Raw genomic sequence first — 25,904 nt, 5'->3', positions numbered from 1 at the left:
GGATGAAACAGCGTTTAGACAGAGGATCAAAGATCGTGTTCAGACTGATGGCAAAGAAGTTCTGAAGTATGTATGTCACTTTTATGCCATACGCCGTGAAAGGCGGTCATACGTATAGCATCTCTAAAAGAACCCAAGGTTTTGGTATACTGGCCGGACATAGGCCTACCCTTGGCAGGGAATCGCTTTAGTGAAGAATACTGCAAGAGTGACATGCTAGGTCATCAGGACAATACCTTGTTAAACAATTCTACCCACAGTATGCCAAATGAGATTTCCACCTCTCAGACCAATGTGGATTGTCCTGTTTTACTGAGAAATCCATCATCTACAAGTAATAATAATAATAATTATAATAACAATAATAATGTCCATTCTTGTTGTTGCTATCCATTAACAGAGAACTAACTCAATCAGGAGAAGTTTACTCCCTTTGAGATATTTCTGATAAGGTAGACAACACTAAGATTATGTTTAATAAAGATGACATTTTCAAACAATTGCTTTTTTAAGTATAAAAGTGCACAGTGGGATGCAACTTTTTTAAAGCTTGTCTTTTGGTAAAAAGTATTCCAATGGGGCTACACATTAAGAAGACTAACAAGAGCAATCATTTTTCTAGTTAATTTATAAAGAAATGGGAAGAGATAAACACAAAAGCTTGATTGGAATATTTGAGATTATTCACCATAGATAAAAGAAAGTTTTTTGAATCATTTCAAACATATGTTGAACATCACTTGTGGCAAATTGATGTTAATGGCCTCAGTGCCTGAAATCAAGGATAAGATGGAGATGATTAATGTTAATCTTCAGAAAGAGGATGCAAATCAAAATAAAAAGTTTTTAAGAGATAAAAAGATCATAAGACAACCACAAGAGGTAACAATAACTAATAATAATAATTCTTATTATTATTAGATATCAATGTGTATGAAGGAGAGGAAGAACAGCCAATTAGTAATAGCAATTTTTGGAAACTCCCACTGAGACTTCAAAATATCAACAAAGGAGACTGCCCATGTTTGCAGCAGCATAGAACATTATGAATTCTCTACCTCTGAGGCAAACAGGACAAAAAACATGCCAGGAGGGCAAACTGTTTCACCCTACCAAAAGTTTCAATAAAAATAAAGTGGACGTATATCAGCAAAAAGACCAGGGGAAGGTGAGCAATTCAACAATTAAGTTTATGACTTGGACCGAAGTGGTTCAACAAAATTCCAGAATCGCCTGTACTGAAATCTCAAGAGAAGTGGATTAGAAAGGGAAATACCCATTAATTTCAAAATGTACAATTCTTTCTCATAAAATATTTAGTGGACTTGGACTTCAGGTGCTAGAAAATGATCAAACCTTTATTTCTGCCAGTTGAGCAGGGGTAATTACAACTATAAACAATCTTACAAATTATACAGGTAAGCTTCATTTTAATGTTTTGTTTAAAATATACTGTACATTCTTAAGAAAGGATTGCATAAACCCATTTTATTTAATCCCCCTTTACATCCCATTATAAAATACATTAACACCAATTGTGAAATCACATTAAAGCTGTTTTAAATAACAAACCAACAAAAATATGATTCAAGTTATCTTTTTAGGAAAGGGTGTCATTAAGAACCCTATCAAGTGATAAATCCATTAGGGTTATGAAAGTAGGTAAGAGGGGAGCCACAGTCATCCATGACACAAACATGTGATAACAAAATATTAGTATTGTTAACTGGCAAACTTTTTATACTACAGACCCTAAAGCAGATACTAATAAAGGATATAGACAAAGGATGGTTGTATTTATGAGAACTTTATAGAAGGGAAAACTAGCCACAACATGTATGATTTCTTCAGATACAGGATCCCACATTAGGAGTGATTTCTGGAATTCCCAAAATTCATAAACAATAAGGTAATCCTTCTCTCCATTATCCAGTGGAGCTCTTTTCCATCTGTCTCAGCCAAAGGTTCAGAATTTTAATTTCTTTTAACTTTAATGATCAAGCATTAAAATGCGGCACGATTAAGAGCCCATCTCATGCTGGAGATTCTTTTTAGTTCAAGGATTTCATTAAAGATATCACTGTTGAACAAAAAGACATATCATTCACCATCACTTTATACTACAATACTCCATGATGTGGTGGAAGGGCGGCCACGGTGGTGCAGTGGTTAGCATTGCCGCCTCAAGAACAGGTTCTCGTTTCAATCGGCTGGGTGGGGTGCCTGCTGTCTGAGCATGTCTCCCTCCTCCCGTGGGTTTCCTCCGGTCCGGGTGCTCCTCCTCCTCCCACATCCCCACAGAAAGACATGCTGCAGGTGGATTGGACACTCTAAATTGGCCCTAGCATGTGTGTGGTGTGTGTGCCTCTGTGGAAGGTTGGGCTGGCAACGACTCACTGTAAACCTCCTCCAAATCACTGTGCAGCGGACATGGTGATCCGCTGTGAATAAAGAAGAAGAAGACTCCATGATGTGGTGGAAAATGAGTGGGCATATAACATGCCTTTAAAAATAAATTATTTACTTAATGAAGTGAAGTTTATATGTGAGTACATAGATTACATTTTGAAATATATTTTTGTTTTCAAAAGGAAATATTACCAACAAATTAAGGGTGTTGCTATGGGGGCCACAATGGCTCCAAATTTTGCCAGTCATGTTATGACTTTTTGGGAACAAGAATTTTATAAACATTTTAGAAAAGTCAGGATTTACTGATGACCTTTTTATTGTCTGAGTAGGAAATGAGGTTGAGTTTCTTGATCAGAAATTAATTCTGACACCAACTTTTAAGAATTTGCTAGTAATCATCACAAGGATCATATTGTATTTATAGACACATCAATTTAAAAGAAGAATAAACTGGAAGTCTGCATTAGTTACAAAAATGCAGAAACTACTAATGGACAAACATAACATTTAGATGTGTTGGTGAAACCCTCAAGTTTGCTTATAAAAGTCTAAAACAAAACTTTGTTGAACACAGTGATACAATTCGAAGTATTAGTTCGGTCAATAAAAAGGCACATTTAAATATTTAGACTGTAATATGTGTAGGCTCATTGACAATGGGAGTTGTGTGTTTTATATAAATACTATCTGCACATATGATTCTCCCAGATATTTTCCTTGTAAACCAAGTTTTGTGGTTTATTTTGCTGTACGTTCACCGTGTGATTTGTTCTATGTGGAAACTAACAGAATGTTAAAGAATATATGAACAAAAATCTGCTATTGTGTATATAATCTCACTAGTTTTATGTAAACATTATAAAATATCATATACATTTTTGAAAGTTACTGTTTTTTTATTTGGACCAAGCTCCATTGAATATCAAAGGTGTAAGATTATTTAGACTATGAGCAACAACTTAGATTAGATGCCAACAGACATAAAAGGCTAAATAATGCGATCAATTTCACATGCTACTTAAAAAAGCTACAAAGGAAGAGTTATGATATGACCTGATCATGTGTTTATAAGTAAGGGTTTAAAATGGGCATTTTGGGTTTTCAAACACTTTGATAAAGTCTCTTACCCAATTGAGATAAAAGTGTTAACATTGTTTTCTATTTTGGTCATCATGCATTGAAATGTTTGTTTCTCTAACTTAGGTTCTTCTGGTGATCTGGATTCCTTTATTGTTGTTGTCAAATAAAAAATATCTTCTATTTGCTTTTGTATATTTTCCTGGTAGAAGGTTTCTGAGAAGGAATGAAAGGTGCTTTGGCCATAACTGGAATTGGAGAAACCATGCGGTTAATTTGAAGGGCTTGATGCCTGGATAAGGTTTGCTGGATAGGTAAGAGATCACATCAGAAAGAAGTTTCCTGAGGTTTTTGTTCATTTTGTGGACTAAAAAGAACCTTGATTAGACTCTGGATCGAATGTGGTCTGCTGGGAACTCTTTGATTATGCTTTTTTTCTAGCAGTTGTGTTATTTGCAATGCTGCTTCCCTTTCTTTGTCAGCCTGTCACATTCTGGAAGGGTCTTGTGTTGTATGTCTTGTTTCATCACCAAGAGAATGGAATAGTCTCTGGAAATTATTTTCTTCACCTAAAAATCATTTGTGATGGCTTCCTAGCTTTGTGGGTGAAGAGACAAGCATCTCCAGACTGCTTCCAGAGCAGGGCTGTCAGGCAAAGGATTGGGAATACAGGAAGGGTTTATCAGTCAAAAGACCTCTAAACCTTTGCTTCTATGGACTAATTCTGCCCATGGAGTAGTGCCCATTATGCCTCCATTACCACAAGAGGTCCTGTCACCAGAAGAGTATGCAGCAAAACATTTGGGGGGGTTAGTTGGACCTGGTTTGACCCCAACATGAGAAGCAAAATGACAGTTTCAATGAATGCACCATTTTTGGCACTAGAGTAACAGAAAAGTGGAGATTAAGAGCATATTTTTCCTTCTCTCTCTTTCTCCGTATACTCTTCTCTATCTTTATCCTTAGATTTCTGTGTTTGACTTCCAACTTTGCCTTCTTAAAATATTTAGTCTCCTGAGAAGGAGGTGCATCAGTCAAAGGGAAAGAAGCTTCTCCCACTGTGGAAGGGAGAACTGCCCTTAAAATCAGTTTATTTTCCTTTCCACCAAAGCTCTATTACCAAATCCTGCTCAAAGTTCACATTCCTAATTCAAATGAGAAGGCCCCAAACAATATACACATTGAGTGTCCAGAATTTACAGAGGAATCTGATGCCCACTCAGTATTTTCTAAAGTCTGAAGCCTTGTCCATATTGGGTAAAACACCCCACACAAATCTTAGGATGCGGAAAAAAAAAACAATAATCACACAAATAAAAGTCACTACAGTAACATGTATCACAGTCACTTCACAACAAACACCTCAAGATAAACCTGCATTACACAGAAAAGAAAGACTTTTAAGAAGGTAAGGGGAGAAATATTAGGCCTCAAGATGACAGCCATAATATTCTAACCATTTAAATTAGGTCAAACAAGAAAGAAAATAGAGCAAAGGAAGAGGCTTAGCCAATCAATGAAAAATTAGAAACTTTGAAAATATTCTATGCAAAGGAAGATGACACGTAGCTATGCTACTCAGAGCTCCAGGAATGCTTAAAAGTACATTAAAGAATATCTGAAGAAATTTTGCACAGTGGTGCATCGTGTGAAGAGATCTCATGCTCTGGAGAAAGCTGTGCAATATTGCCAGCCTCAGATCTGTTCAGATCCGACTACCCAACTGTCAAAAGGGACAGAGAAGACAGCATCCTATCACCCTGATTCACTTCAGCCATAGATGTGCTGTGACTACCAACATGTCACTTGTGAACATCTGGTGGTGCTGGAGTAATGACAAAGGACAAGGCTCTGAACTGGTAATGATCAGATCCCAGCTGGATATGCAGATATTGCTGGATGACATGGCTATCTTGATGGGGAGGTAGGTATCTTGGAGAGCTATTGAGCACATACCTTTGCACATGGGAGGATCGACTGCCCTGTGACCATTCTGAAACAGGTTTTTGATATGTGTTTAAGCCAATGAGATCTAAAACTGGCCTGAGGTGCTTGTTTTTCTTGGGTAATAAAAAGAATCTTAGATGCTGGACCCTCTCTGTTCTGGTGGGACCTCATGGATTGCTCTTTTCTCTAAAAGGGAAAGAACCACAATTTTGGCCACTTTTTTGCTGATAGTCTGGAATGCCTGCAAGCAGCCACGTCTGAGGAGGAGGTAAATGGGAAAAGGGTATGATACAAATCTGGACATTATTTCTCTTACTCAGTGCTCCTCTTTGATGGCCATCCATGCAAGACAGTAAAGACACAGAGATGGCTTCTGACTGCCTTCAGAAGGGAGCATTTGTATAACTTTTCAGAGAGGCTGGTTTTGCTTGCCCAAAAAGGAGACTTAAAATTCCTGATTCTGCAATTCTCCATGACCTCTGGATCTGTCATGGCTGCCCCTATATGAGAAAGAGTTAAAGGACTAGCAAAGGGTCTTTTTACAGCATACAGATTTGGACTCCTTTGGATTCCTACTGAAGGACCCTTGAGTGGTCTCAAATTTAACTCCAGTGGCAGGCAGACCCTTGCCTTCTGCTCGCACCTCAATAATTTTTCCTCCATGGTTGCTCCAAGAAGGAATAAACCATCACAGGGGCATTTGTGAAAGATGCCTTGAAGTTATCTATGAAATTGCAGAGGCAAAGCCAAGCTAGGCATCTCAGGATGATGCCTGCACCAAACTCCTCAGCCATCTCATTGGCTGCATTGTGCATTAGCTGCATGAAGAGGATGGATATATTTACCATTGTTCCCACCATAGTCTATAATTGTTTATGTGACTTCGCTATGGGTGGGGGTGATCCTCAGAGTGAATAAGGCTTGTGCTATGAAATCCCTATGGAAACGATTCATGTGCATAGCACAGTTCAATGCTAAGGCAAAAGTTCCCAAGCCATAGGCACCCTTCCCCATCCAGTCCATTGCCTAGCTTCTTTCTGGCAGCTACTGCTGCTACAATCAGAAGTCCATCAGAGGATCCTTGAGCCAGTGCTGCCTATGCATTGACAGGGAAAAATCTTATCTGGTTTTCTGGGGATAGGGTCTATGGAATCAGGTTCCTGTCATGCCTTCCTGGTGGCTAAATCAATGAGATGGTCAGTAGGCGAGGCCACCTAGGAAGTAACTAGCAGAATAGTGGTGCAGTGGTTAACATTGTCATCTCACAGCAAGAGGTTTTCCAGTTTGATTCTCGGCTGTGGTGCCTTCTGTGTGGAGTCTGCATGTCCTCCCTGTGTTCACATGGGTTTCCTCCAGGGATGTCGGTTTCCTCCCACATTCCAAAGACTTGCATCTGGAGTGTTTCTCCCCGGGCCTCCACTGAAAATAGGCTCTGTCCTAGTCGGACTTTCCCAGTCAACAAATATTAAATAAAATAAATAATTAATAAATAAAGTAGAGGGTGCAGAGTAATACACTTCAAATAACACTTCCTCTTCCCCTGAAGAAGGATGTGTGAGTCCTGACACTGAGACAGCAGGTTTAGTATTTTGCCAAATGAGGCATCCACAAGGGGTTGTACTGAGACTAAAGTAACAGACTCTATACAGGAGTCTATGTGTCTTCCTTTGCATATCCTCTTTTTTTGGAATGTTGGAGGGGAAGAATCCAACACTTCAGAGGATCCTGATAAAGGCTGCTTAAAGTAATATGTTCATAGGTTCAAAGGTAGGTATTAGGATACCTGCCCAAGGGCATTTATAAGCTTAGCCAGAGTGTGTCGGCTTTCACCGCCCTATTGATTAATTAACTGATCCTATGTAAAGCAGAGCCAATGAAGTGATCCCAGGGGTGTATTTTCTGTTACCCATTCACTCATCAAGGTTTCTCTTGAAGAGTGTTAGTAAGGGGCTCTGCCTAATTTAGTTTGGAATTTTGTTCCAAAGCATGGGGAATCTCTGTGACAGGAATCTATCCCTCCAGCATGTTCTGTTTATTGTTGTGGCGAGGTTTAGCTCACTAAAGTGAGTGGCTCGCAGTGACTTGGATTTGTTTAGGTGGAGCATGTCCATTAATTCTGAGTTGGACATGGCTTTGTAAGTCAGGCAGAGATCACCTCTGAGTAAGTGATATGCCAGAATACAGCCGGAGTTTTTTCAGTCGGGCTGCATAGGACATATGTTTGAGGCTAGTAATCCTCTTGGTGAGGTACTTTTGTGGTCTTTCCAGGTGTTGGAAGTGTCTTGTGAGGTACATCCCAAATGGGGCATTGTACTCTATGGTGGGTCTGATGAGCGACGAGTAGAGGGGCACTACAACCTCTTTTTTTCTAGATGTGAACCATTTAGTAATTAGATGAGCCACATAGAAGGATTTCCTAACTACTTTGGCAATATGATTGTCAAAGGAGAGATTACTATCTACCTGAGTCCCCAGATCTCTTATCACCTCTTCTGTAAGGGGGCTGCCACCTATGTGGTAATTTGTGGGTGTTTTGTTTTTCCCAAATGGGATGATTATGCATTTTTTGGCATTTAGATTGAGGCCATGACTTTGACACCAGGTGTCCGTCTCAGTAAGGCTCTTTTGGAGGATGCCCGTGTCAGCCGGAGACTCAGTTATGGCTCCCAGTTTGCAGTCATCGGCGAACTTGGTGAGCCATAGTCCTCCTGTGTTTGACTATACTTCTGAGAAGTATATGCCAAACAGTAGGGGTCCCAGAACCGAGCCTTGCGGGACACCACTTGTGACTGGTTTAGAGTCAGACCTGGAGCCTGCTATGCCTACCGTGTGAGTTCTGTCTGTAAGCCAGTTGGCAACCCATCTTGTGATGTAGGGGTTTATGTTCAGGCTGGTGAGTTTTTCTGTAATACCCGAGTGGGGAAGGGTGTAGAAAGCCTTGGCGAGGTCAAGGTAGGCTATGTGAACCACCTTTCCCTCGTCTATGGCCCTGGTAACTGTCTCGAAGAAGTCAACCAGGTTTAGTAGGCATGAGCTTCCCTTAACAAAGCCGAACTGGGTCGGGTCAAGTGTTTGGAGGTTCCTAATGTCTTTTTTAATGAGTTCCATGATGATGCACTCCATAGCCTTGCAGACCAGGCTAGTCAGGCTTATGGGGTAATAGTTACCAGGGTCAGTTGTGGCCCCTCCTTTGTGCAGAGGAATAACCGTGCTGTGCACCATTCTATGGGCATGTAGCCTGTGGAGAGGCTGAGGTTGAACAGCGTGTTTAGGTGGGGGGTTAGTTCGTTCTGTAGTTTGTGCAAGACGCAGCCTGGAACACCATCTGGCCCCACTGATGCTGTGTTTTTGACTTTTGAAAGTGCTGTTTTCACCTGTGAGTCTGTGATTTCTGGGACACTACACTTTTCCAGTATTGTTGTGGGCCCTTTTGGGGGTGAGAAGAGGTGAAGTTTGCACTGAATCTATCTGCCAGGATGTTGGCAATATCAGTAGGTTCAGTATATTTTGTACTATTTTGCACTAGTTCAGTGCATATCTGTGAGTTGCCACTTAGATTCTTAACATAGCTAAAGAAGGCTTTGTGGTTATCTTTTGAATCCTTGGCTATTTTTCTTTCAAAGTTAGCCTTGGATGATTTTATGAGGGACCTTAGTTTCTTACTGATACTGATCAGGGATGTCTTTCCTTCTTGGGATTTGCTTTTTTTCTGAACTAGTTTCCTCCTTCTATTGTATAGCCTGTTTATGGCAGGGGTCCACCAAACTGGTTTCCTTCTCTTAGAGGAGTGAGTCTTGGTATTGCTAGGGATGGCACAATCCATGCATCCTTGTAGGTGCTCATAGAGTGCATTTGTAAAGGTTTCTGCATCTTGGGCAGCATTATCCTTTAGTGTAGGGGCTGTGAAACTTACCACCTCTGTCTTAAGTAAGGTGAAGTTTGCTTTAGAAAAGTTTTTTTACTGTGGTTTCCTTAGTGGCGGGTTGATCTCCAGTGTGGAACACCTGTCGCCCATGTTGGTGATGACCAGGTCCAATAAGTTTTCACCTCTGTAGGGGAGTTTACCAGCTGATCCAGGGCATTTGAGTTGATGAATTCCAGGAAGTGCTGGGCCTGGAAGTTTGTACTTGAGTAGTTTTCCCAGTGAATGGTAGGGCAATTGAAATCGCCCAATATCAGGGTGTTCAGTAGGACCTTCATGTTTTCCAGTGTCTCCAGAAAGGTGGAGTGGTGGTCCTGGGTCATGGAGGGTGATCTGTAGCAGGCCACAATTTGCATTGCAGATTTGCCCAATGTTAGTTGCACATGGATGATCTCAGAGGTATCATGTTGCGCCACTAACCTGGAGGTGCAGGTATCTTTGATGAATATGGATACAGCCCCTCCTTTTGTGTTTCGGTCCGTGTTCTGTGTCCGAAACGTGTGGTATGAGTTGTAGCCCAGTAGTGCTGGGGTGTTCTCTGGAGCCTTGAACCAGGTTTGAGTTACTGCACAGATGTTGACGTTCTTCATACTGCGGAGTGCTTCGAGCACGTGCATTTTGAGATTTAAACTCCTTACGTTGAGTAGCATAACCCTCTGTTTTTTGTTAATTGTGCTGTTTATGGAGGAGGGTTTGACTTTTGAGCCTTGCCTAAAGAAGCACTATGGGGACAGCAAGAGCCTTGGCCAGTATTTGAAGGCCTAGGGGTGACAGGTGCAAGCCGTCTCTTGCGAAGCAACGCGGCTTGTCGAGCATGTCGTCCCAGGCTGACAGACATTGGATCCCCTTTGAATGACACCAGAAGCTTAGCCAATTGTTGAAATTGATCATTTTTTTCTTTATACTGAGGTATCATTCTTGGTGAGGACAGGATGCTACTCAGGGTCATATCAGCCTGGACTACACGATCAGAGAGCTCTTCCATGTCTCTTTTCATGTAGTCCAGGGAGGTACGTCTCAAGTCATTCACACCAACATGAGCAATGACAGAGTCATATTTGTATTTGTTCTGGAGTGACCTGAGTGCTTGTGTTATGTGGTGGATTCTGGCTCCCGACAAGCATCTAACAGTAACCTTCTGCTTGTCCAGCCTAGTCAGTGGGACGTCAGTGTGCCTGACTATAGAGTCATCTATCACTAGTGTGTTAGGTATGTTATTTCATCTTAAGGGCTGTGATTGTGCGGCATACTTATTTTGTGTTTTATGTGTTGTCTGGTTTGTGATGGGAGGTGCATGTTGTTTGGGTGTCTGCTTTGTAGGTCTCTGATGCTTTTGCAGGTTTTTATTTAGAGCGTCCGAGTATGATTTTGTGTATTTATGTGTATTTTTTGCCAGTGCTGTTTTAGTAGGTCTATGTGTGGCTGGAGGTGTGGTGCAAGTGTTAACCTTCTCCTCTTGACTGTCTGTTCCAGTCTTGGGTGGAGACAGCTTAGCTTACAGTTTGGCTGTATAATTGCCTCTCTCGCTTATGTTAGTGTTTTGTGGTAGTAGGAGAGGGTCGTCTGTGTACATGAGGCAGTCGTAACATTGCCTCAGGATACCCAGATTCACCAGATGGACTGGAGAGTACACCTGAAATTGCCCTTTAGTCATGCCTGAATAGTAGGGTGAGCTGCTTAGTCGCTTGGTTGGTGAGGGGTGAATAAAGAGCCTTGCCCTGCTGGACAATCAAGTGTCAGGCTATATTAGTGCTTGCTATTAGGTCTGAGCAAATGCTGGGCTGTAGGATGCTTTTTGAGTGCTTAGGTTGAGAGTTAGACTAGTTTCAAGGGAAAAACTGAAGAGGAGACTTAGTGGAGCTGGGATTAATTTAACCTTAGCTAACCGGCGCTGCCCGGCATGCAAAATAGTGCAAACGTGATTTTTATAGTAGGGAAATGAAAGAGATAGAAATTAGCCTAAAATGGCCAATAAACTACTAACGTCTGGGCTGGAACCACTCCTCCAGGGACAGATAGACTGCTCAAAGCTCCCCTCTCTCACAGGTGAACAGAGAAACTTCCTTCTATCCAAGTAAGGTATGGGCAACTCAGTAACTAGTATCACAGCCCCAAATTCATCACTAGCCTGAAAACTGGACTATGCTTGCTTAGAAGGGCGGGAAACAAGGAATTTTTTTTTTTTTTTTTTTTGAAAAGATAAGGCAAAAATAGTAAAAAATACACTTAAAACAGCTTTAAACGACTACCCATCTCTGCTCTGTCCATAGGAAGGTTGAGGAATGATTTTTAACATAGACTGCAGGCTATTTGGGGGTACAGCTAGCACCATTCAAGACCACGTGAAAATCATAACTGGAGAAGCAATCATTCTCTTCATAACCTTGAAAGACAATCCAGGATCAGCCAGTACCAGGGATAATCCCTTCAGATGACATGAATATCACTGAGGAAGGCACACCTGGCATTGACTATATGGTCAGATTTAAGGAGGAGACCAGTACTGAATCATTAAATGCCAAGGTCTCCAATACCAGACAGAGAATCATCCAAAATGGTACCAAAGATGAAGCCAAAGACTCAGCATTGAGCATTTCATCATTGTTGAAGGCCTCAGCATCGAGTGAATCGGACTAGTTGGCACAGAGTCTGAGGGATGGATACTGATCGGCTTTGAAAACACAGACTCTAGAGGGTAAACCAGCTCTGAAACCTCTAAATTCACAACATTAAATGGAGATAGAGTCAGTAATGGAGATTAAGGGTTAGATCAATCCACCCTGGAAACAGAGATGGGATGACACCCAATTCAATCTAAGTCCTAATAAAGGCTCTCATCATACCTTCCTAATCTAAATCACCAACACATCCAAAGGACCTATCAGATCTTATAGAAAAAGAAGAAAGAAGCAGAAATCAGGTTAAATCCTTCTCAGAAGAATGTGTGCTAGCAGAAGGCTTAGAGGGATTTAAAAGGAATTATGATAATCAGTTCCAAGGAAGAAGTTCAGGCAAGTTCCTTTGCAATAGGCAACTGAGCTTCTAGGTTCAATCTGCTCACTTTCAGTGTTGAAGGGGGAATGGAGTTGTCCAACTTAAATTTTTTAGATTCTTGATCCACAGCTGCCTTCTCTTTTTCTTCCTTTTCTTGCTTCTGGGCTTTCCCAAGTTTGGATCCAAGGGAAAGAGGCCCTTTACAATAAGCTTGTTTCAGCACTCAGAGAGTGATATTGGCCCAAAGGCCTTGGAAAATGGACATTCCAATATAAGATGTTATGGCCCCAGGCACACGATACAAAGGTCATAGGTGTCCTGGAGCTTGATTTATGTCCACGTTTTGCATAATTTTAAAGTTGTTCTCTGGGGGGTTTGTTTTTATCTTGCTTATCCACTGAAGAAACAAAGTCTACCAGCAAGACTGACAACCACACAATACAGCAAACAAATAGCAATGGACTATGTTTTTATAAGGGACGGTTCTACAATGGAATGAAAAGAAGATAGCTTGTTAAACAGCTAACAATTGCTAATACTTATGGATTCCTAAAGAAGCTTAGAAAGAAACACCACAGAAAGGCTAAGGGGCAAGAAAATTATATATCAAAATCAAAGAAGAGGAGCATTTATCTGCTGCACAAATCACCAATCCATTAGGATGGTAGCACATAAAATCTGAAGAGACAGCATCCTCAGGGGATTATGGCAGGAAAAGTTCTTAAAGTAGCTTGAAACTAGGAGCACCAGCATTGCAGATCCAAAGAGCGACTCCAGGCTCAACAAATGGATCGGACAGACTGGGTAATAAGGATCCCACGTTTCTAGCTCAAATTATGCTCACCATTACAACTGATTTGACACTGAAGAAATTCATACACATAATATTTTACAATGAAGACTCCCAGCTGTGTTACAGGGAAGCCAAGTTAAAGCATTATACATGTGCAAGAAAGAACAAAATGATGTATATTAAACCTTACCTGCGGATTTCTTTAACATTGTAGTTATCTGTCTTAGTGCAGATATAAGCACTACTTCCATACTGACCATCCATATAAAGCTGGGTACGTAGCCTTTTAGTCAATATGTCTTTTGCAGTCTTATCATCAACAGCTCTGGTGATGTCGGACACAATCCAGACAGCATTGCAAGTCTTTAAATACTGTAAAGGTAAAACAGCACTACTGAAAAAATTGTGTCTAAATCATATCAATAAATGCAACCTTTTCTATACTTCCTAGTTTGCAACAAGGATCACTGTAGTTTAATTTGGTGGGCAAGCGAATGTGAAGCAAAAAAACATATCTAAGTCTGGCAGCTCATTACTTGCTATGTAGCTGGTAAGAGTGAACAAAATTACAGCTGTAAGCAAGTCTGCTTTGGAAAAGGATCAATACGGAAAACTATCTATACCATAAGTATCCAACAAAAGCTGCAATAGTTGTATGAAAATGACAACGGGGGAAGAGAGATGATCTGCCTAAACATGGTCACATAAGCACCCTTGGCATAATAAGACAATGGATAGAATTTCAATTACCAGTCCAAGTTTCATAACTCTTTGGACTGTTTCCATGGCAAACGTGCAAAACTGACACAGTCCTGCAAACATGAATACAAAACAGCAAAGAGCAGATATTGCAGCAAACACTGAACCACTTTAATATCATTAAAGTATTATCATGTGGGAGTCTTGCTCACTTGCAGACCCACATGCCCACTACTTAGTAAATCTGAGATTTGTGTACTTGAAGGTAAAGGCAGTACTCTGAGGTCCATAAAGTCATAGTTCCCTGGATCACACTTTTGTGTTCAAACTTACAGGATGCATAGTTATGAGTTTCACACTTCTGTACTGCACCCATATGGATTAGCTAATCAGATCACTAACAAAACCCAGCAGATTTAAAAAAATCGGCAATCTTGAGTGGGGAGGAAAGCTATCACATTTATTTACTGCAGAATAGGTGAAGTGACCACAGACCCTTTTTAGCCATGACTTGGACTCAAAGGCAACAAAACAGTTATATACAAACTAAAAGCCAAAAAGCACAATAAACAATTAAAAGAGCGGTCTCAGTTAGAAAATCCACACCACAAAAGAACTCTACATTGCCAACACAGGAAGAAAGGCCTTAGCACAAAGCTCTAGACAAGGCCTGCAGAGATATGGACAAAAATAGTGTTCCCAAGGAGTATAAACAATCCAGATGGAAAGATGAATGAGCTGGAACAGAAGGTGGAACAGACAGCTGTTTTTAAATTTGCAAATAAGGAGAAACAATTTTGTACTTTTTTGTAAAAGATAATTATAGTAGGTCAGGGTGTAAGCTCCTTAAAACAAACAATTGAGTAGCAACAAACACAAGTTGAATGGCTACAGATGAAACTGAAAGATTTAGATGAATATAATTTTTGTCAACCAGTGGAGAAGTTGTGGATAGCAATTAAAGAGTTAAGAGATTTTTTTTTTCTGGAAGGGGAGGACAGCAGCAGTCTGGTGGTATGGGCTGATCCTTCCAGTAGAGCAAAGTAGTTTGGTATTACCTGATTTGAAGAGATACTTCAGAGCTACACAGTTTACACTCCTAAATACAGTATGGGCAGAAAGCTATAATTCAAGGTGGAGGGGGATGGTACTGTACTGTACTGGTGATAAAATGGGGGTATGTTCAAGAAATGGGGAGAGAATGAGATTTTGGTTGCAAATCCTTAAGGAGAATAACAATAGACATACAAAATATTATATTCATGGGGTAATAGAGTGTGTTCCAGGAGCTGTGCCAGGAAGGGGGCAGAGAGGGGAGAATCTGCCATTGGGGGTGACTGCAATTAGAGATGTGAGGAATGGGCAACAGTGGGCTGGAATTTACTGGAGAAAATGGCAAAGAAACCAAAGTGTTGGGAGCAAACAATTAGAGAAGGAATGGTAGTGAAATGAGAGGAGGCCAAGAATACATTCGGACTGCAGGCCAGAGACTACCTTCCCCATCAGGGACTGATATCAGAGTGTGGACAAAGAGAAAGGAATAGGGGGATCCTAGCTGAGAGACCAGCAGTGGTAGAGTTTTTGGTTGAGTCTACAGCAGAGGTTGCAGTTGAAAAATGGATAATTGGTGGGGCACATGATATATTGTATGATAGCTGTGGGAATTAATCAGGGGAGGTTGGAGGGGATTAGGAAGACAGATGGGATTGGCAGTTCACAAAGAAACAATGGGAAGATATATGTATGGCTACCACATATGCAACAAAGTCTACAGGATTTGGGATTTTTGCTTGGAAGTATTTGCATGGATATTTTTATAAACCAGGAAGAATCCGAAAAAGTTTTCCTCTGGTAGATTGCAGGTGTCGGAGGTGGGATGGGGAAGAGGAAGGTAATTGGAAACATACTTTTTGAAAGTGTAATGAGTTAGCAGACTTTAAAAATTCCCTGCAGACTACTCTGTCAGAAATACTGGGTGAGCAAGTTGGAGTAACTTAAGAAAAATATTTTTTGAACTGTGATAGGATCTGAAGTGCCTACATATAAAAAGGCCTTGTTGAGTTTAATTCTGGTGGCTGCACAAAAAGCAACCACTAGAAAATGGAAATGAAAATTTAAATCAACAGTATTAGACGTAATAAATATAGTTACACCAATAAAAGAACTATAAGTGGGATCTTTAGAAAAGGGTAGGAGCAAATTACATAGAAAAAAATGGGAATTGTAGGAACATGCAGAATAATATTTTGGAGGAGGAATGAGGTTTAAGGGAAGGCAAGGATTGAATGAGCCATCTAGTATTCTACTGGCAGTGATTGTATATTGAACACTATATGTGATGTATATTGTTTACAACTAAATATGTCAATATGATTTGTTTTCATTTATATAAATGTATGATTGCCTATGTATATGTGATAATTCAATAAAGATGCTTTTTGTTTAAAAAAAAAACATGCAGGAATAAGCTCACGAAATACATAAATTAATGGACAAAATAAAAAGACAGAGAGAAAAGATGAATAATCTTGAAAATCCCTCAAGGAGCAAAGTCAGGATAATTGGAGTACAAGAGAGAGTGGTAAACAGAGAACAGGAGCAATTTGTAATGTATAGTATTACGTGAGAGGTTTGTGATACCAGAAAATAAAAAAAAACTAACAGAGAGGATAAACAGAGTGGGATGTTGGCAAACAGCACTACACATCAGACCAATACATGTTTTGCCATGTTTCCATTCCTTTGCTGTAAAAAATTACATAATTGAGCAAGCAAAAAGACTTAGCTATTCTATTTGTATTTTGTTCATAAAGCTAATTGATGAATATTCTGAAACATTTTATAGGAAAATGAAAGCAATGCTGAAAGTATTAAATGAACTATAAATTAATGGAACAGCTGATAGACTGAATAAAAAAGAATGTGGAGTCACCATCATGTTTTCCAACCAATTTGCTCTCCCTTCTTTGTCTCTTACTCTACTAAAATTCCACTCTGCTGAGCTTCTAAGCTCTCACTTTAAACTAAATGAGCATAAAAACATCAATGCATCACTGCCCTATACATTCACCCAGGAAATAAAATTCCTGTTCTGGGAGATATCCTACACTGGAAATCTAATTTCATATCTTATGAAGCAACAATTCTTATTGACATCAATATCAGTTGGTAAACCCTTAGATCAGATTAACTCACCACTAGTATCAACCTATATGGATTCATGCAGCCATTAATCTCCCATACTTGCTTCAACAAAGCCAGTAACACATGTTCTACCTGTTCTACTCTTGAATAGATCTTAGTTTCAAATACATCTTTACTACTGTCCTGGCACCATCCCAGACTACCTCAGTGGCCATCACCCCAGCTATGTCCGGGGACTTACAACCCACCATACCAAACATTAACTACACAAGGAAAGACTTTACCTTACCAAATGTAACCCCTACGTCTTCATTAATGTACTCAAATCTCTTAACTGGTCAGTCCTCTATACCTTGCTCCTGGATGATGACATTTCTAAAATCCAATACACTGTTTCTTGACATTCTCAAAAGAATTGCTCCTGTGCTTGATCGAAGGAAGGACACTGAGGGAACTCAGAGCTATAATATATAACATTAAATATCCTGTTTTTTGTTTATTTTGTTCTTTATTTCATTGTTATTTATAGCACTTTGTGTACTGTGTATTTTTCTAGCTAGTTTCACTGTGTGTGAGGTATTAACTGGAAATTGTCCACTTTTATTAAGCATCTGTTGGGTTGTTTGTTTCTAATAACTTGTTGCAGTTAAACTCTTTTTTCTAGAGGCTCCTTTAACTGTTTAAAACTTTCATTTAAAGGCTCACTGCTGCTTTTCAGCTGTGAGAAACATTTCTGCAGTTTGTTCTAAGTAGTGGGGATATTTGCAGCATTTCCATATTCAGGCTTGTATTTGGGCCTAGTGTTTGTGGAGGCTGTGTGTCTGAGCACATATTAAGGGACATCTTGGTTTAGCCAAATCCATCAGGCATTTCAGTGAGAGAGAATTGTTTGAGGTCATTGGCTGACTGAGGTCACCTGAACTACAGCTTAGACTAAGCACCTCATTGGTTTTTTTTGAGATTTCTTTCTTAAAAACTGTCTCAGGTTTCAACTTTCTGTTACCTAAAAAGTTCATTTGTGAGTGTTCTGCCATTTCACACTGAGCTTGATCGAAGGAAGGACACTGAGGAAACTCGGACCTATAATATATAACATTACGTATCCTGTTTTTTGTTTATTTTGTTCTTTATTTCTTTGTTATTTATAGCACTTTGTGTACTGTGAATTTTTCTAGCTAGTTTCACTGTGTCTGAGGTATTAACTGGAAATTGTCCACTTTTACTAAGCATCTGTTGGGTTGTTTGTTTCTAATAACTTGTTGCAGTTAAACTCTTTTTTCTAGGGGCTCCTTTAGCTGTTTAAAACTTTAATTTAAAGGCTCACTGCTGATTTTCAGCTGTGAGAAACATTTCTGCAGTTTGTTCTAAGTAGTGGGGATATTTGTAGCATTTCCATATTCAGGCTTGTATTTGGGCCTAGTGTTTGTGGAGGCTGTGTGTCTGACCACATATTCAGGGACATCTTGGTTTAGCCAAAGCCATCAGGCATTTCAGTGAGAGAGAATTGTTTGAGGTCATTGGCTGACTGAGGTCACCTGGACTACAGCTTACACTAAGCACCTCATTGGTTCTTTTGAGATTTCTTTCTTAAAAACTGTCTCAGGTTTCAACTTTCTGTTACCTAAGAAGTTCATTTGTGAGTGTTCTGCCATTTCACACTGAGCTTGATCGAAGGAAGGACACTGAGGAAACTCGGAGCTATAATATAGAACATTAAGTATCCTGTTTTTTGTTTATTTTGTTCTTTATTTCTTTGTTATTTATAGCACTTTGTATACTGTGTATTTTTCTAGCTAGTTTCACTGTGTGAGGTATTAAATGGAAATTGTCCACTTTTATTAAGCATCTGTTGGGTTGTTTGTTTCTAATAACTTGTTGCAGTTAAACTCTTTTTTCTAGAGACTCCTTTAGCTGTTTAAAACTTTCATTTAAAGGCTCACTGTTGCTTTTCAGCTGTGAGAAACATTTCTGTAGTTTGTTTCCCACCCTCCTTTACTGTTGGTATAGTGGTTTATAGTTGGTGGCTTTGCAGTTGCCCACCCCTAGTGTAAATTTGATCTGGGACCCCCCTCCCAGTCTAGTGTCATTACCTCATTCTACCCAGTACAGGGAGAACATTTGAGAAGGCCAATCAGTTTTGTTTCTGCTACTCCTTTCTCTCTTTCCTTTCTCTCTTTCCACTTAAAAAAATAAATATATATATTATCTGCTTTTACTGTATTTGTGTTTCTTCCTACTTTATTTTGCTTTTGCGTCATCTTAAAAGTACTCAATTGTATTTATTACTGCTTGGTGTAACTCATTCTAAGCCTTTTAGTTTAAGCACTTGGGCTTCAGACCACTTGTTTTACATTAGGAAGGTTTGTGGCCTGCACTGTGGTGGCAGGACAGGTAGCTTACATCCTTCTAAGTTGGGAACTGCTGATTGAGGGCTCAGTGTCTGTTATTCTAAAAGTGTATTAGTTCTGGTTTAAGCACTTGGGCTTCAGGCCAGTTATTTTACATTAAGAAGATTTGTGGTCTGTACTCTTGTGGGAGGAGAGGCTGGACTCTGCCCTTCTGAGCTGGGAATTTCTGGTTAAAGGCTTATAGTGCTTGCATATTTGAACTGTTTCTTACTGAAATTGGTACACCTTGTTTGCTGTGGCATAGACTAGATCCAGGCCTGCTAAATCTAGCTTTGTTTGTATGCTTGTTGCTTGTTTGCTTGTTATTTCCCTGAAACGCTAATTTCACCTAAAACGCGGCTTTTCAGCGCTTCTGTGGATCCCTAGTTATATCTGCAGTGCTTACTGTACTTATTTCCTTGTTTCACTTGAAAGAAAGTTACTGTTTGTCGTTTCTGCATTTAAGTTACATGTAACACAGTGCATTTAAGTTACCTGGCACTTGCTCACTAGGTCAGCACTAAAAAATTAAAAGCACTACACCCTCACAAACTCCCCTTGACTACCTTGTTCCCTATTGGCCCTTTTTTTCAATTATAAAGGAATTCCCAATACTATTCTAGCATGTCCAAAGGTCAGTTGTCAATCTCCTCTCTGGTCCAGCTGGTGAATCTGGGAATCTTGAGGCAATGTTACAACTGCCTCATGTACACAGACAACCCTCTCCTCCTCCCAACAAATTCCAACACATGTGAGAGATGCAACCATATAGCCAAACTGGAGGCTAAGCTCTCTCAACTCAGTACTGGCGTAACCAGTCAGGAAGAGAAGGAAACCACACTCACTGCAATTCCAGTCTCATATAGACCTACCACGACAGCAAACCAAACACATAAACACACAAAAACATACTCGGAGGCTCTAAATAAAAATCTGCCTAAGCAGCAGAGACCTCCAAAGCAGACACCCAAGCAACCGCTACCCCAAAACAAAACACGTGCAACACATAGCTCACAAAGCCAGTGTGCTGAACAGTCACAGCCCTTAAGGCTAAACAACACACTTGATACACTTGTAATAGGTGACTCTATCGTCAGGCACACTGATGTCCTGCTCACCAGGCTGAACAAGAAGGTCACGGTGAGCTGCCTGTCGGGCGCTAGGATCCGCCACATAACACAAGCACTCAGGTCACTCCAAGGCAAGTACAAATATGACTCAGTCATTGTCCATGCTGGTGTGAATGACCTGAGACGTACCTCCCTGGACTACATGAAAAGAGACATAGAGGAGCTCTCTGAGCATGTAGCCCACGGCAGTATGACCCTGACCTTGAGTAGCATCTTATCCTCACCAAGAATGATGCCACAATATGAAGACAAGATGATCAATTTCAACAATTGGCTTAAGTATTGGTGTCATTCAAAGGGGATCCAATGCCTGTCAGCCTGGGATGACATGCTCGACAAGCCACGATGCTTCGCTAGGGACGGCTTGCACCTGTCACCCCTGGGCTTTCGGATATTGGCAAAGGCTCTTGCTACCCCATAGTGCCTTTTTTTAGGCAAGGCTCAAAAGACAAACCCAGCTCCATAGGTATCACAAGGGATAAGAAACTAAGAGTAATGCTACTCAACGCCAGAAGTCTAAACCTCAAGATGCACGCACTCAAAACTCTCCTTAGCATAGAGAACATCGATATCTGTGCAGTAACAGAAACCTGGTTCAAGGCTCCTGAGAGCACCCCAGCACTACCAGGTTATACCTCATACCATGCTTTTCAGCCCCAAAACTTGGACCGAACCACAAAAGAGGGGAGTATCAATATTCACAAAGATACCCACACCTCCAGGTTGGTGGCACAGCACGAAGCATCAGAGACTATCCATGTGCAACTAACAGTGGGTAAAACTGCCTTCCAGTTTATAGCCTGCTACAGACCACCCTCCCAAACCCAGGAACCCCACTCGGCCTTCCTGAGAACACTGGAAAATATGAAGGTCTCTCCAAACACCATTATACTGGGCGACTTCAACTACCCAAACATAGACTGGGAGCATTACTCTAGCTCCAACACCATAGCCCAAAGGTTCCTAGAATTTATAAACTCAAATGCTATGGAACAACTTGTTACCACTCCCACAAGAGGGGAAAACATACTGGACCTGATCATCACCAACATGGGGATTCTATGCTCCAGACCAGAACTGTATCCCTCACTGGTAAGATCAGACCATAAACTAATCTCACTGGATATTCACATCCCAACCCCACCCCCTGCCCAGAAAGCCACAGTGAAAAACTTCTCTAAAGCAAATTTCACACTCCTCAAAACCGAGGTGGAATCCTTCAAAGCCCCCGGGCCTGTGGAAAATATGGCCCAGACCGCAGAATCCTTTATAAACGCATTCGATGAACACCTTCAGGAATGCATGGATAATGCAATCCCAAATAAAACCAAGACCCAATCCTCCAAAGGCAGACGTCCTGTCTGGTGGACCCCAGCCATAAACAAACTATACAATAGAAGGAGGACGCTACTACATGATAGAGCAAAATCTCAAAAAGGGAAGGCATCTCTGATCAGTATTAGCAAAAAACTACGGGCACTCATAAAATCGTCTAAGGCCAGCTTCGAGAGAAAAATTGCACAGGACACTAAGGATAATCACAAGGCTTTCTTTAGTTATGTTAGGAACCTGGGTGGGAATTCCCAGATATGCTCAGAATTAGTCCAAAATGACAAAAAATACACCAAACCCACAGACATTGCCAACATCCTAGCTGACAGGTTCAGCGCAAACTTCTCCCCCCCCTCCCCACCAAAAGGGCAAATATCTATCCCAGCAGAGTGCTGCCCCCCTGACATATCAGCTGCTCAGCTAAGAGCCGCCCTCTCCAAAGCAAAAAACACAGCATCAATGGGACCAGACAGTGTCCCGGGCTGCGTCCTACATGAACTCCAAGAAGAGCTAAACCCAAACATAAAACTACTGTTCAGTCTCAGCCTAACTACAGAATATGTACCCAAAGAGTGGCGTACAGCAACAGTGGTCCCACTCCACAAAGGTGGTGCCTCAACGGATCCTGGAAACTATCGCCCCATAAGTCTGACTAGCTTGGTCTGCAAAGCTATGGAAAGGATCATCATGGACCTCATAAATAAAGATATTGGGAACCTACAGACACTGGATCCCACCCAGTTCAGCTTTGTTAAGGGCAGATCCTGCCTCTTAAACCTGGTCGATTTCTTTGAAACAGTCACCAAAGCCATTGACGAGGGGAAGGTGGTCCACACAGCCTACCTGGACCTCGCAAAAGCCTTCGATACAATACCCCACTCGGGCATTATAGATAAGTTCACCAGCTTAAATATAAACCCCTATGTCACTAGATGGGTTGCAAACTGGCTCAAGGACAGAACCCACATGGTTAGAATTGCTGGAGCCATGTCAGACTCCAAACCAGTTACAAGTGGCATCCCACAAGGCTCAGTCCTGGGACCTCTCTTGTTCAGTATATATTTCTCGGAGGTACAGGCCAACACGGAAGGACTGTGGCTGACCAAGTTCGCAGATGACTGCAAACTGGGCTCCATAATCGACTCTCCAGCCGACAGAAGCATCCTCCAAAAGGGCCTCATAGAAACAGACAACTGGGGCCAGAGCCATGGCCTCAAGCTAAACACCAAAAAGTGTATACTCATCCCCTTTGGCAAAAACAAAGTGCCCACAAATTACCACATAGGTGGTAATTTATTAAGTACAGAAGAAGTAATTAGGGACCTGGGGACCCAAGTTGATAGCAATCTCTCATTTGACAACCACGTGGCCAAAGTGGTTAGAAGAACATTTTATATAGCCCACCTAATTATGAAGGGATTCACATCTATATCAGGGGAGGTCATCGTGCCTCTTTACTCATCCCTCATCAGGCCCATAATTTAGTACAATGCCCCTTTTGGGATGTACCTTACCAGACACCTGCAGCAACTGGAAAGACCCCAAAAGTACCTCACCAAGAGGATCAAAGGGCTCAAACAGATGCCATATGCTGCCCGGTTAAAGAAACTCCAGCTCTACTCAGTGGCATACCGCCTGCTCAGAGGCGATCTGTGCCTGACGTATAAAGCCATGTCCAACTCGGAATTAATGGACATGCTGCACCTCAGAAAATCCAAATCCTTCACTACGCTCAAGAGACTTGAATCTCAGCACTGAAATAAATAGGACATGCTGGAGGGACACATTCATTACACAGAGGCTCCCTTCACTCTGGAATAAAATCCCAGTCCAGGTTAGGCAGAGTCCCTCATTGACTCTCTTCAAGAGGAATTTTGATGAGTGGATGGGAGATCGTAGGTTTATCCCAGGTATCACTTCTGTGTCACTGTTAGACAGAGGCACAGTATACTAACCTCGAAAAAGGGCACAGCAAAATTAATTTAAAATGGGTGGCAAAAGCAGAACACATTCAGGCTAGGCTTATAAATGCCCTAGGGCAGATAGCCTAGTATGAACCTATGAACCTATGAGAGTTAAAACTAACTAAATCCCTCAGCTATGCCATTCCACCAGAACATTAATACATAAGAGAGATAATGCTTAGAAAATTGTCAGAGATGCAAACCCCCTTTTCATCTACAAACCTTTAAACAACTCAGAAACAAAAACAAATTCCTACTGATAAGAAATAGTTCTGCTTAGACCCCCAAATTCAAAATAACAAACAATCCTCAACAATTGTGGTCTTCTATAAACATACTGCACTCTGCAATACCCAGAGTCCCACACCACTGTCCATACAACCCTCCCACAGAATCTGCTACTTAATATAACACACATTTCGTAGGCTGCACAACTATTCTCATACATTATACACTGCAACCCCCTCCCCCCAGCCCTGATATAACCTCCACTTCATATAACCTAAATTTCTCCTTAAACTCTACCTCTGCCTCCTATATAACAGTTACTAAGAAAACTTAACTCCTGATCAGCATCTTTTCATAATCTCCCTAGGGAATACCTAAAGCTTGCTTCTGCCTCCATTGTCTACCCATTCTCCACATTAATCAATTGAAATATAGAGTATATTTTAGAGCATTTATTATAACTTTAATTGCCTTAATATTGCTACAACTCAAGTGCTCTAGGTTGCACTGCATCTGAAGTGTTTGTGTGTTTTAGCTGCTTTTCTGTAATTATAGACTTCTCTGTATATGTAAACTAGCTAACTTATTCTGCTGTGTTACTGCCTCTTAAATCATTTTTCAGTTGCGCACTTGCCTTGCTTCATTTAAAAAGTTTTAAATTGCTAATTTTGTAGAGTTTTAATTGCATTTACTGTTTAGGACTACACACTCAAGTGTGTTAGCCTTTTCTGTGTTTATTTACTGTATTATTGCATTGTTTATCCTGTTTCAACAAAAAAAATACGATCTTGTTTACTCGTTTCGCACCTTTTCTAGCCAGTCCATATCCCAGGCTTTACTTGTCTCAGGACTTTATTTTCTGTGCTCAGAGCTATCCAGACCTTGCTGTGGTAGAGTGAAGTCCTACTGCTTACCAGTGGGACTGGTGAGCATTGTACTGCCTATCTAACGCTAGAGGAGTTGTTTCCAGCTCTGAAATTGTAATTTTATTAGCATTTTTGGGCTGATTTCTATCCCTTTCAACTTTCTGGCTTAAAAACGCGTGTGTTTGCACATTTTTCACATCGTGCAGCACTGCGAGGCTACAGTTAAACTATTCCAGGTGCCAGAAAGTCTGCTCTTCAAATTTTCACTAAGAACTAGCTGGTTTCTCAGTAGTAGCACTAAAATCTGAACCCCTGTGACTAGCACTTGCTCTATAACCTGCTGGAAAGCACAAGGAAGCCTGAAACTGATTCAAGCACTCAGTTCTCCTTGTCAATAAGGAGAAATTAATCATAGGCACGAAACAGCCTATAATTGCAAAGTACCTTGCAAAGGTAAGGAAAAACAGCTCTTAAACTTTACAAGAAAGCACTAGGAAGCCTGAAACTGATTCAAGCACTCAGCTCTCCTTGTCAATAAGGAGAAATTAATCATAGGCACTAAACAGCCTATAATTGCAAAGTACCTTGCAAAGGTAAGAGAAAACGGCTCTTAAACATTACAAAAAAGCACCTAAACAGGCATGTCCAAGGGTCAGCTTCCGGTGATTTCTTCTGTCCACCTGGTGAATCTAGGCATACTGGGGCAGTGCGGCAACTGCCTCATGTACACAGGCAATCCTCTCCTCCTACCACCCAACACTACAACCTGCGAGAGATGCACTTACATAGCCAAACTGGAAGCAAAGCTCTCTCCAGCCAAGAATGTGCTAGACAGTCGAGAGGAGAAGGTTAACACCTGCATTACACCTCAAGCAACTCATAACCCTTCAAAACCCACACCATCAACGCCCACACATAGCAACACTAAACCCACATATGCGGAGGCCCTTAACATTAACCTGCCCAAGCAACAAGGACCTCGAGCGAAATGCAAACAAACACCAGTCAC

At 40.9% G+C, this 25,904-nt stretch overlaps 1 protein-coding gene across 1 annotated transcript in view; it reads right to left on the bottom strand.

Moving 5' to 3' along the window:
* Positions 1-25,904, bottom strand: part of LOC122798817 — a 3,666,270-nt gene that overhangs the window by 2,624,728 nt on the left and 1,015,638 nt on the right. The window contains exon 7 of the mRNA XM_044067940.1: positions 13,336-13,517. Coding sequence (XP_043923875.1) covers positions 13,336-13,517 — 182 coding nt within the window. The remainder of the gene's footprint in view (positions 1-13,335; positions 13,518-25,904) is intronic.

The sequence above is a fragment of the Protopterus annectens genome, chromosome 3.part1 (assembly GCF_019279795.1).
Source record: "Protopterus annectens isolate FY-2018-M chromosome 3.part1, PAN1.0, whole genome shotgun sequence".
Taxonomy (NCBI): Eukaryota; Metazoa; Chordata; order Ceratodontiformes; family Protopteridae; genus Protopterus; species Protopterus annectens.
Note: the sequence above shows the minus strand (reverse complement) of the source record. Positions and strands in the feature narration are given on the sequence as shown.